General features: G+C 41.6%; 1 protein-coding gene across 2 annotated transcripts in view; it reads right to left on the reverse strand.

Moving 5' to 3' along the window:
* LOC120064386 (mitogen-activated protein kinase kinase kinase 20-like) overlaps window positions 1–12,866 on the reverse strand; it is a 33,276-nt gene that overhangs the window by 6,367 nt on the left and 14,043 nt on the right. Inside the window, exons 10-11 of one of the 2 annotated variants that reach the window (XM_039014931.1) lie at window positions 4,379–4,514; window positions 905–3,272 (exon numbers count right to left, since the gene is read on the reverse strand). In XM_039014931.1, the coding sequence (XP_038870859.1) occupies window positions 2,952–3,272; window positions 4,379–4,514 (457 nt within the window). In that variant the 3' untranslated portion in view covers window positions 905–2,951. Of the gene's footprint in view, window positions 1–904; window positions 3,273–4,378; window positions 4,515–12,866 lie in introns of those variants that run through there. The other variant, XM_039014930.1, reaches the window with a different exon arrangement.

Below are 12,866 nucleotides of genomic sequence, written 5' to 3' on the forward strand. Positions count from 1 at the left end.
TAAATGGCAATCTCAACAGATCACATTCAAAGAGGGCCATTTCAGAATCAGCGCGATACATTTCTTTGCAGCCTCCTAAACTCCCTCACCCCCAGCTGCATTTTCCGTCTACTCCAGTGGTATGGTTCAGAAGTAAACACATTCAAAAACCCTCCCTTGCCCTACTGCCAAAGTTCCATTACAGATATTGCCTAATTAAAGTGACATAATATCACATTTCGTGCAGCCATATTGTATTTCACAAATGACTTGCATCGTTTATTAAAATCCAAAGCATATTGTTGACAAAGGGAAACAGATCTTAATTGATGAGAGGAGGGGAAAGCAGGGAAGTCAGCAGAAATTGCTCAGCCATTGGAATTCCTTTGACAGGGAAGAGGAGTTCAGTAGTTCACACCACTCTGCCCCCATGTGGAATGGGAGTATACTGTAGCAAGTTGATTGTCCTATAGAGGTGGACAAGCATTGGAAACCTATTGGCTAGTACGCTAGTGGCTACACCACAAATTCAAATACAATACGATTTTCAATCCACTTGTTCACTTAACTGCAATAGTAAAGGGCTTACATGTGTTACATATATATATATATATATATATATATATATATATATATATATATATATATATATATATATATATACTGTATGTTACAGGAGAAGGTCAATTTGGGAAATATATATGTTCCCCGTAACAAATTTGAAACAGTATATATTATAATTCAGAAATGTTCACAAGTTGTTCACTGTTTTCACAAAAACAGACTGACACACATTTTCTGTTTTGACTGACAACGTTTACTTTACATGAACTATATGCATTTTTCTTCAGTCATAGGCTACCTGGTGCAATTAGACAGTTAATTTTTTCTATTACAGTTTATGTTCACTTTGTAAGCAGGCATTGTCAGCAAGTGTAACATATACAATACAAATGGGTGTGCTGCACCAAGTATGAGTATTGCCCTGTACTTCTTGTTAATTAGCTAATGATAGAAATTCTGCCATTGATTATATGTGTGTTTGAATCGTTGAGGACTACAGTGAACATGGGTCTAATGCAAATCAATTAATGTAATACGAGAATGATTTCAGGTCTTACATGTAAAAAAAGAATTTAAAAAAAACTTTTCATCTGAAGTTATATTTCTAATACCAGTCACATTTTCTTAATCTTCTCCTGGCATAAATCTTTTCACTCTTATTTTTTTGGCCACTTTTGGAATTTTGTGGTTGACAAACCTTTGATTTGTGACATTATTGTAACATTATTGAATTAGTTGTTCGATTTTGGCCACTCTTGTGTCAGCGAAATGTCACGTCATCAAAGCTTTGCCTCCTCAATGCAACTTGCTCACATGGCTCTTTCCGAATTCAAGGTAAACAAAACTGGGAAAACCAAGAGGAAATTTGAGAAAACAGGAAGAGTGAAGAACCAAAGCAGGAAGTTTAATGTTTAATGAGAAAATGTTTATTGAGAAACAAGGAACAGTAGAGAAATTTTGCAGCAAAATGGGTTCACATCAAAAAGTGATCGGTCTGATAGAGTTATGGCACGCCATTAAAGAGACACTATTGGACTAATCCAAGTGATTTGACTAATCCAAGGAATTTGACTAATCCAAGGTGATGTAGTTTGCATAGATCATATTGCAACTCTGGGCATTAGATGTCTAGAAAAAACCTTACAAAGTGGTTGACTTTCACACAAGGTAGTGTATCGGTTGGTTATAGTCTGTTAATGGATGTGTTTCAGACTAGGTTTAATAACTACACAACAGTATATAAAAAACATACATCAACTACGTAGAAAGAAGTCCAAGCTGCAGGGCCTAGGCGCAAGCTCTTGGGAGTCAAACAGAAAGATCCTTCATATTGGCTATGTTTAGAAGAGAAGAGCTCCTAGCAGAATTTACAGGGCATTTAGTGATGACACTCGTTAGGTGAGCTTTAATAGGCTCACTTTGGGGGTTGTTAAACACACGTTGGCCTGTGGTCAAAACTGTTGGTGCAGATGCAAACATATTTAGCTGGTAGATCATCTTTAGCTTAGAGAAGCCCTCTAAACAGTATTTCACATCCTCTCTCCAATGAAATACTGTTTTTTACTTAATATATCATTTGATTTAATGAAATGATTCCAGCACACGGTAGTGCTTTTACCACTGAATTAAGTGAATGAAGGTCGTATACAGTTGCCCTTGTCTGTGAGAACTTAGTCCTGTCAAGGTGTGGAAGTCTAAGGTCTATGGCACACCTCATAAACATCTTGATTATATGTATCTGTAACATGCTTCTTTCAACAAAGCACATGAACCAAGACTTTACTGGGGCCCTCATAGATAGACACAAACACCTACAGTGCACTTTACACCACTAAGCCATAGTATGGGGGCCTGAAATCCAAAGATTCCTGACAGTGTATGCAGAAAAAGGCACAGGAAACTTTCTCTCTCTCTCCTGCTGACACCAGTCTGGGTCAGCTGAGGGAAACATGTTCTTTCTCATCCTGGTGAGACACTTAATCACAGAAACTACGCTCCACCACATACAGAACAAATTGGCCACTCTTAATGTCAGCAAAATGTCACTTCATCATAAAAGCCTTGCCTCCTCCTTGCAACTTGCTCACATGGCTCTTTCTTCACAGCATGGCACTATACATCCAGTACATTAGGCATAAATGACATCCGTAAGGGCCACGTAGGCGAAAGGTTTCTAATACATTATGTTCATACAGCGTTTGAAAAAGAATGTATGCAAAAGAAAATGGATCGTTACAAAAACTATTAGTAATGAATTATCTAATGTAGCTTGTGTCCATAACACCAGTGATGTGAGAAGGAATATGCATGGGAGCTTGCCGCATGACCACAGTTTTGACACAGGTCAAAAGGATTGATTGACAGATGCTACTGAGTGGCCCATACATAGCTGGACCAATCAGTTCGCTCTAGTCACTGTCGTCTGACCAGTTGAAGTTTGACGTCCCCAAGGCCATGTTGATTTTGCGGCCCTCTCTGACACTGCTGGACTTGGAAGAGTTCTGCTTGGCCTGCATGTTGACCTGCATGCCAGAGTGCAGGACGGGGCCCCCCATGTCCAAGGCAAACATGTCCCCAAAGCCCTTCATCATGGCCTGCAGACTCATCCCCTCCACCTCCCCGTTACTGGAGGATGTGATCTGACACGTCATCTCCGAACTGTTCGACTCCTCCGTCTTAGACTCATAGAACGACTCAGCGCTAATCTGAGCCGCCACAGGTAGGAACAGCTGAGAGGGAAAGATGGGGGAGGATAGGAAGGGCAGAAGAGGGAGGAAAAGAGGACGGGAAAGAAAAGGAGGGAAGGAAATTAGACCACATACACCAAGAGGAATGATGAAATGTGAAATCCTTTTTTACCCAATATAAAAGGTGATTGTCAAAAACTAGAAGAGTAGAGTTCAGCGATACAGTCAATTGGGTTATCAGAGAAGGTTGGACTGAAATGATTGGTCTACAGGACAGATTAAGGTAGAAGAAAGGGAGAAAACAAAGAATAAAGAGGTATTGACCTTCCTGACAATTGGAGAGCTAGCATGGTTATCTCTCAGGATGACGGTACTGATTCTTACACACTACAGTGCGTGTATCAATTTCAAGTCATGTCAAATTGATACCCAGGCAAAGAACTGTTAAGACAATACCAATGCATGGCTGTAGCATGCAATTACACAGCACAACGGACGTTTGGAAACCAAATGCAACCAAAAACTAGAAAGGTAATTTTCAGGTTAGATGTGTTAAATCAAATTCAATCAAATCAGGCAAAAGCAATTACAGAAACATGTGGCCAAGGCCTAGCGGGGCGTCGCTTTGGAAGCAGCAGAAGGAAAGGGTAGTACAGGCACATACACACAAGCAGCAAAGACTCCCATTTCATCCCATATCAGCGTGACAACATTGGCATTACCAGCGTTGCAATTACACTGACCTCTAATTATGACTGATCGCCAATAGGAGCTCAGTAACAGTCACACACAGAGTAGCACGATGAGCTAATACCTCTACTCAACTCAAACGCCCATCAGTGAGACTCAGTGAACCAGAGCCTTAGATTTCCCCTCCATTCCATGCATTTAATTCCGTTCCCCTTCATTCCAGACAGACCCCGGGTCTGAAGCAACGTGAATTCTTTGCTTCTCCTTGTGACAATGTGGCCAGGACGTGGACCGTGACACATGGTGAAGATGGTGCTAAGTGACCAACACGGTGAAGGTGGTGCTAAGCTGGGGTGCTGTTCATGTTCAGTGGCTAGACACAGTGTGTGGTGGTTGTGGTTGTGCTGAGGGTGTTGGTGGAGTGGTGTGCAGTGGGTATAGGCTACTGAGGAACTTACCGGGGTGTTGGACTGCTCAATGAGCTTGCGCTCCCACATCTTCAGGCGACGTTCTCTCTCCTTCAGTTCCTGCTCTTTGCTGCTCAGATCCCGCTCCAACTTCTTCAGTCTCTCCAGTGTGGCCTCAATCTCACAGCTACAGTACAGACAGCATAGAGATGTGTTTAGAATCAAGCATTATCCACCTCATCACATCCAACTCCGCAACTTACAATACCGGTGTCAAACCATTGACTTGAGACACTTGTGCTAAACTCAAATTACAACTCATATCTCTCATTGACATCAATGCATTATACACAAAAGTTTGGAGTTATGAATGTATTTCTCAAGTTTGGATTCTGCCTTTTTAGAGATAGCCCACGGCCTCAGACGGTAGAGGAACACTTATAGTCCAGTGTCTTTGCTAATGGGGTTCAGCCACTGAGAGTGGTCAGGTCTGCTTTGCCCAGCAGGTGGGGCTGTGTGGCGCACCAACGGGTAGCCATGCTGTCAGGAGCCAAGACCATCTGCTCCCACAGTAACTATTTATAAACAGGCAATGTCAGGCATGTGAAGCAGACAGGAACTGCCGCCCCTCCCTGCACCCTCCCACTCCTCCTGTCCCTCCTCCCGTCTCTACCTCAAAGACTTTCCACTCATGCTCGAAACTTTCCTCGTGATTGATTCTCTTGCTTGTCGCTTTCCTGACCAACACTCTTGGTATTTCTCATCCTCCTACCCTGCTCTTCCCTGATGGAAAAACCCCATGAATTTCACACGTCATCACATGTATTTCACATGTAATAGAATGAGATCATGTGATCACAAGTGATCTTTTGTGAATTTAATGTAATAACATGTGACAACATGTAAAAACCAACATGGGATAACAAACTACGCATGTAAAAACATAATCTCGTGAAATGAAATGTGACACCATGAAACTACAAGTTTTATTACATGTGAAAGTCCAAATTCCAAATTTTAAGGTTTTCTGTTTACACCTGAATCACTATGATAACCATAATCGTTTTTCTTGAGTGTATTATACAAAGCTGAGATTTACTTTGAAGTCCAAAGTGTAGAAATGGAGGTGAAATCAGTCATTGACACAGATATGGTAGTGTAGCAGGAAGATTGGAATGCTGTGAACCAAGAGGTTGTGGGGGCATGTTGAATAATGAATTACTGTATAAATATACAGACATCATCTACAGTGCATTCGGAAAGTATTCAGACCTCTTGACTTACAGTCTTATTCGAAAATGGAAAGAAAAACAGAAAAACAGAAATAACTTAATTATATAAGTATTCAGACCTTTTGCTATGAGACTCGAAATTGAGCTCAGTTGCATCCTGTTTCCATTGATCATCCTTGAGATGTTTCTACAACTTGATTGGAGTCCACCTGTGGTAAATTCAATTGATTGGACATGATATGGAAAGGCACACACCTGTCTATATAAAGTCTCACAGTTGACAGTGCATGTCAGACCAAAATGAGCCATGAGGTCAAAGGAAATGTCCGTAGATCTCAGAGACAGGATTGTGTTGAGGCACAGATCTGGGGAAGGGTACCAAAACATTTCTGCAGCATTGAAGGGCCTTGGTCACTCTGACAGAGCTCCAGAGTTCCTCTGTGGAGATGGGAGAATCCTCCAGAAGGACAACGATCTCTGCAGCACACCACCAATCAGGCCTTTATGGTAGAGTGGCCAGACAGAAGCCACTCCTCAGTAAAAGGCACATGACAGCCTGCTTAGAGTTTGCCAAAAGGCACCTAAAGGCCTCAGACCATGAAAAACAAGATTCTCTGGTCTGATGAAATCAAGATTGAACTATTTGGCCTGAATGCCAAGCGTCACGTCTGGAGGAAATCTGGCACCATCTCTACGGTGAAGCATGGTGGTGTGGGGATGTTTAACAGCGGCAGGGACTGGGAGACTAGTCAGGATCGAGGGAAAGATGAACGGAGCAAAGTACAGAGAGATTCTTGATGAAAACCTGCTCCAGAGCGCTCAGGACCACAGACTGGGGGCGAAGGTTCACCTTCCCACAGGACAACGACCCTAAGCACACAGTCAAGACAACGAAGGAGTGGCTTCTGTCCTTAAGTGAATGTCCTTGAGTGGCCCAGCCAGAGCCCGGACTTGAACCCAATCGAACATCTCTGGAGAGACCTGAAAATAGCTGTGCAGCGACGCTCCCCATCCAACCTGACAGAGCTTGAGAGGATCTGCAGAGAAGAATGGGAGAAACTCCCCAAATACAGGTGTGCCAAGCTTGTAGTGTCATACCCAAGTAGAGTCGAGGCTGTAATCGCTGTCAAAGGTACTTCAACAAAGTACTGAGTAAAGGGTCTGAATATTTATATAAAGGTGATATTTCCATTTTTAATTTTTTTTAATTTTTTTATTTCTAAAAACCTGTTTTGCTTTGTCATTATGGGTTATTGTGTGTAGATTCATGAGAAAAAACAATTGAATCAATTTTAGAGAAACAAAATGTGGAAAATGTCAAGGGGTCTGAATACTTTCCGAATGCACTGTATGTCAATGTCAAATTTGTAAGTTGAAAACACTGTGAGTATTCCGGGGACATCCTAACAACTCACTTTTGTTTGCAGGGCATCATGTGAAAATGTGAATCCACATGTGAAGTGTCCCAAAACCATATGGTTTCACATGATTTCATATGTGAAAGGTTATGTGATCACGTGAAAATCCACATGTGAAACTTAATGTGAGATATCCTCACATGTGAAGTGTTCCAGAACCACATGGGTTCATGTGACTTCAACTGTGAAAGGTTATGTGATCACTTATGAAAATCCACATGTGAAACTCCATGTGAAATACACGACATGACCAAAAGTATGTGGACACCTGCTCGTCAAACATCTCATTCCAAAATCATGGGCATTAATATGGAGTTGGTCCCCCCTTTGCTGCCCCAAATGCTCTCCACTCTTCTGGGAAGGCTTTCCACTAGATGTTGGAACATTGCTGCGGGGACTTGCTTCCATTCATCCACAAGAGTATTAGTGAGGTCGGACACTGATGTTGGCGATTAGGCCTGGCTCGCAGTCGGCGTTCCAATTCATCCCAAGGGTTTCCGATGGAGTTGAGGTCAGGGCTCTGTGCAGGCCTGTCAAGTTCTTCCACACTGATCTCGACAAACCATTTCTGTATCAACCTTGCTTTGTGCATGGGGGCATTGTCATGCTGAAACAGGAAAGGGCCTTCCCCAAACTGTTGCCACAAAGTCGGAAGCACAGAATCATCTAGAATGTCATTGTATGCTGTAACGTTAAGATTTCCCTTCACTGGAACTAAGAGACCTAGTCTGAACTATGAAAAACAGCCCCAGACCATTATTCCTCCTCCACCAAACTTTACAGTTGGCACTATGCATTTGGGCAGGTAGCGTTCTCCTGGCATCCGTCAAACACAGATTTGTCCGTCGGACATCCAGATGGTGAAGCGTGATTCATCACTCCAGAGAACGTGTTTCCACTGCTCCAGAGTCCAATGGCGGCGAGGTTCACACCACTCCAGCCAACGCTTGGCATTGCGCATGGTCATCTTAGGCTTGGGTGCGGATGCTCGGACACAGAAACCCATTTCATGAAGCTCCCGACTAAACAGTTCTTGTGCTGAAGTTGCTTCCAGGGGCAGTTTGGAACTCGGTCGTGAGTGTTGCAACCGAGGACAGAAAATGTTTACGTGCTACACGGTCCAGCACTCGGTGGTCCCATTCTGTGAGCTTGTGGCCTACCACTTCGCGGCTGAGCCATTGGCTGCTCCTAGGCATTTCCACTTCACAATAACAGCACTTTCAGTTGACCAAAGCAGCTCTAGCAGGGGAGAAATTTGACGAACTGACTTGTTGGAAAGGTGGCATCCAATGAAGGTGCCACGTTGAAAGTCACTGAGCTCTTCAGTAATGACATATTACTGCCAATATTTGTCTATGGAGATTGCATGACTGTGTGCTCAATTTTATATACCTGTCAGCAATGGGTGTGGCTGAAATAGCCAAATCCACTAATTTGAAGGGATGCCCACACATTTTTGTATATATAGTGTATCATCACATGTGAAGTGCTCCAAAAATTGTGCAAAACGTGAAATCATGTGTTTTTCGGTAAGGGTTATACTATTTTTTAAATACCTCTCACATTTCCTACCCCAGCAATCTAACTTGCCCTTTCTTTCCCTCCCCAACTAATTCCCCCTGTCTGCTCTTCCTCTCTGAGCCAGACAGCTGCCAGAGAAACAGAGAAAATAGTATTTTCATGCTGCCCTGGACTATGTCCAAACTGTCTTAGTAGACTGCAACAAGACTGCCCTCTGAGCCATCATTACAGAACTGTGAGCAGCTTTTGACTGTCACATTTACACAAATGAGTGCATTGATAGCCTAATGAGACAGAAAGACACTGTTCACTGGACTAACAGTCTGTTAAGAGAGAGGAAACATACTGTGCCACTATGCCAGATCTAATATAGCCGACAACAGGGGCTATGCAAACAGGGTTGGAAAATAACACCCGCCACCCGCCAAATGCAGGTAGATTTTGTAATTGGCGGGTAAGAATGTCTGTTTCACCAGCCACGTTGGCAGTTGGTCACACACAAAGGCTGTCACAGAGAGCATTTGGGAACAGTTTTTTTTTTTATCCAAATGCCACCTGTAGAAGTTGGATGAATTGACAAGAAAGGCTACTAAAGTGTGACTTTGTCCTCGTGTTTCTTGGCCAGTTATATCGTTTTGTATACACTCTAGGTTGTTTTTCAATGTTAGTTTGAGTTTGTTGCACCTGTCTGCTGCTATGAAGACATCACAGTCTGGAATTTTTGTCATCACAGACAAGCGAGTGCCCAAGTTACCACGGTAACAGTCCGTCCCTTAAAGGGGCAGCTGAACATTTTTGTCTCACCTAATGATTGTGCTTGATTGAGCATGGATCACTCCTAAAAACTTTTATTCATGAACTTTACAGACTATTCAGGCCGTTACATCAATATGAAAAAGAGGAGGATGTCATTGGCTTAAGTTGATTGGACAAAATCATTTTTGGTATCTTTTAGTTGTCACTGTATTAGACTAAGCATATGTGATTTGATGTTACATTTTTGAAGTTGAAATTCTGCTGGAATACTGGAGGCAGCTCCTGTTTTCGTTGCGACTTGCCGTAACTCTCTGTGGTTCTAAATCAGTAGTTGTTTAGTCGTCCGAAAATGTCAGAAACATTAACTTGCTTGACCATGCTGTAGGTCATGTATCTGTTTGTTACATGCAATACGCTTTGTGGACTTCACCGGACAGATGCTGCTCTCCGGTTTCTGATGAAACAAATGCTGCCTCCACTATTCCAGTTGAATTTATTCTCTACCACTGTCTTCTTATTGTCTCGGCCTCAGGTCTATATATCACGGAGAAGCATTTTTAAAACAATTTTGGCTCTGTACTTGAAATAATACAATGACTATGAGGTGTCTGTCAGCTTTAATTTGAGGGTATTTTCATCCATATCGGGTGAACCGTTTAGAAATTACAGCACTTTTTGCAGTGGTGGAAAAAGTTGCCAATTGTCATACTTGAGTAAAAGTAAAGATACCTTAATAGAAAATGACAAAAAAAGTGACAGTCACCCAGTAAAATACTACTTGAGTAAAAGTCTAAAAGTACATGGTTTGAAATATACTTAAGTATCAAAAAGTAAATGTAATTGCTCAAATATACTTAAGTAAGAAAAGTAAAAGTATAAATCCTTTCAAATTCCTTATATTAAGCAAACCAGACGGCATCATTTTTTCCCCTTTTTTTTTTTTTTTACATTTATGGATAGCCAGGGGCATTCTCCAACACTCAGCCATCATTTACAAATGAAGCATGTGTTTAGTGAGTCTGCCAGATCAGGGGCAGTAAGGATGACCAGGGATGTTCTCTTGATAAGTGTGTGAATTGGACCATTTTCCTGCCCTGCTAAGTATTCAAAATGTAACGAGTACTTTGGGTGTCAGGGAAAATGTATGGAGTAAAACGTACATTATTTTATTTAGGAATGTAGTGAAGTAAAAGTAGTCAAAAACATAAACAGTAAAATACGGATACCCCAAGAAACTACTTACATAAGACTTTCAGGTATTTTTACTTAAGTACTTTACACCACTGACTTTTTGTACATAGTCCCCCTATTTTAGGGGACCAAAAGTATAGGTACAAATTCAGTTATAGTGGCAAGAAAAAGTATGTGAACCCTTTGTAATTACCTGGATTTCTGCATAAATTAGTCATCAAATTTGATCTGATCTTCATCTTAGTCACAACAATAGACAAACACAGTGTGCTTAAACTAATAACACAGAAATTATTATATTTTTCTTGTCTATATTGAATACATCATTTAAACATTCACAGTGTGGAGTCCAATCAATGTGACGAGATTGGAGATGTTGGTTAGAGCTGCCCTGCCCTATAAAAAACACTCACAAAATTTGAGTTTGCTATTCACAAGAAGCATTGTCTGATGTGAACCATGCCTTTAACAAAAGAGATCTCAGAAGATCTAAGATTAAGAATTGTTGACTTGCATAAAGCTGGAAAGGGTTACAAAAGTATCTCTAAAAGCCTAGATGTTCATCAGTCCACAGTAAGACAAATTGTCTATAAATGGAGAAAGTTCAGCACTGTTGCTACTCTCCCTAGGAGTGGCCGTCCTGCAATGACTGCAACAGCACAGTGCAGAATGCTCAATGAGGTTAAGAAGAATCCTAGAGTGTCAGCCAAAGACTTACAGAAAAATCTGAAACATGCTAACATCTCTGTTGATGAGTCTACAACACGTAGAACACTAAACAAGAATGGTGTTCATGGGAGGACACCACGGAAGAAGCCACTGCTGTCCAAAAAAAACATTGCTGCACATCTGAAGTTTGCAAAAGAGCACCTGGATGTTCCACAGCGCTTCTGGCAAAATATTTTGTGGACAGATTAAACTAAAGTTGAGTTGTTTGGAAGGAACACACACTGTGTGGAGAAAAAAAGGCACAGCACACCAACATCAAAACTTCATCCCAACTGTAAAGTATGGTGGAGGTAGCCTCATGGTTTGGGGCTGCTTTGCTGTCTCGGGGCCTGGACAGCTTGCTATCATCGACGGAAAAATGAATTCCCAAGTTTATCAAGACATTTCGAAGGAGAATGTAAGGCTATCTGTCTGCCAATTGAAGCTCAACAGAAGTTGGATGATGCAACAGGACAACGACCCAAAACACAGAAGTAAATCAACAACAGAATGGCTTCAACAGAATAAAATACACCTTCTGGAGTGGACCAGTCAGTCCTGACCTCAAACCGATTTAAAATGCTGTGGCATGAGCTCAAGAGAGTGGTTCACACCAGACATCCTAAGAATATTGCTGAACTGAAACAGTTTTGTGAAGAGGAATGGTCCAAAATTCCTCCTGACCGTTGTGCAGGTCTAATCCGCAACTACAGAAAACGTTTGGTTGAAGTTATTGCTGCCAAAGGAGGGTCAACCAGTTATTAAATCCAAGGGTTCACATACTTTTCCCACCCTACACTGTGAATGTTTACACTGTGTGTTCAATAAAGACATAAAAACGTATAATTGTTTGAGTGTTATTAGTTTAAGCAGACTGTTGAAGTTGGAAGTTTACATACACTTAGGTTGGAGTCAATAAAACTCGTTTTTCAACCACTCCACACATTTCTTGTTAACAAACTATAGTTTTGGCAAGTTGGTTAGGACATCTACTTTGTGCATGGCACAAGTAATTTTTCCAACAATTGTTTACAGACAGATTATTTCACTTATCATTCACTGTATCACAATTCCAGTGGGTCAGAAGTTTACATACACTAAGTTGACTGTGCCTTTAAACAGCTTGGAAAATTCCAGAAAATGATGTCATGGCTTTAGAAGCTTCTGATAGGCTAATTGACATAATTTTTGTCAATTGGAGGTGTACCTGAGGATGTATTTCAAGGCCTACCTTCAAACAGTGCCTCTTTGTTTGACATCATGGGAAAATCAAAAGAAATCAGCCAAGACCTCAGAAAATAAACTGTAGACCTCCACAAGTCTGGTTCGTCCTTGGAAGCAATTTCCAAACGCCTGAAGGTACCACGTTCATCTGTACAAACAATAGTATGCAAGTAGAAACACCATGGGACCACACAGCAGTCATACCGCTCAGGAAGGAGACGTGTTCTGTCTCCTAGAGATGAACGTACTTTGGTGCGAAAAGTGTAAATCAATCCCAGAACAACAGCAAAGGACCTTGTGAAGATGCTGGAGAAAACAGGTACAAAAGTATCTATATCCACAGTAAAACGAGTCCTATATCGACATAACTTGAAAGGCCACTCAGCAAGGAAGAATCCACTGCTCCAAAACCGCCATAAAGAAGCCAGACTACGGTTTGCAACTGCACATGGGGACAAAGATTGTACTTTTTGAAGAAATGTCCTCTGG

The sequence above is a fragment of the Salvelinus namaycush genome, chromosome 19, assembly GCF_016432855.1.
Source record: "Salvelinus namaycush isolate Seneca chromosome 19, SaNama_1.0, whole genome shotgun sequence".
Lineage (NCBI taxonomy): Eukaryota > Metazoa > Chordata > Actinopteri > Salmoniformes > Salmonidae > Salvelinus > Salvelinus namaycush.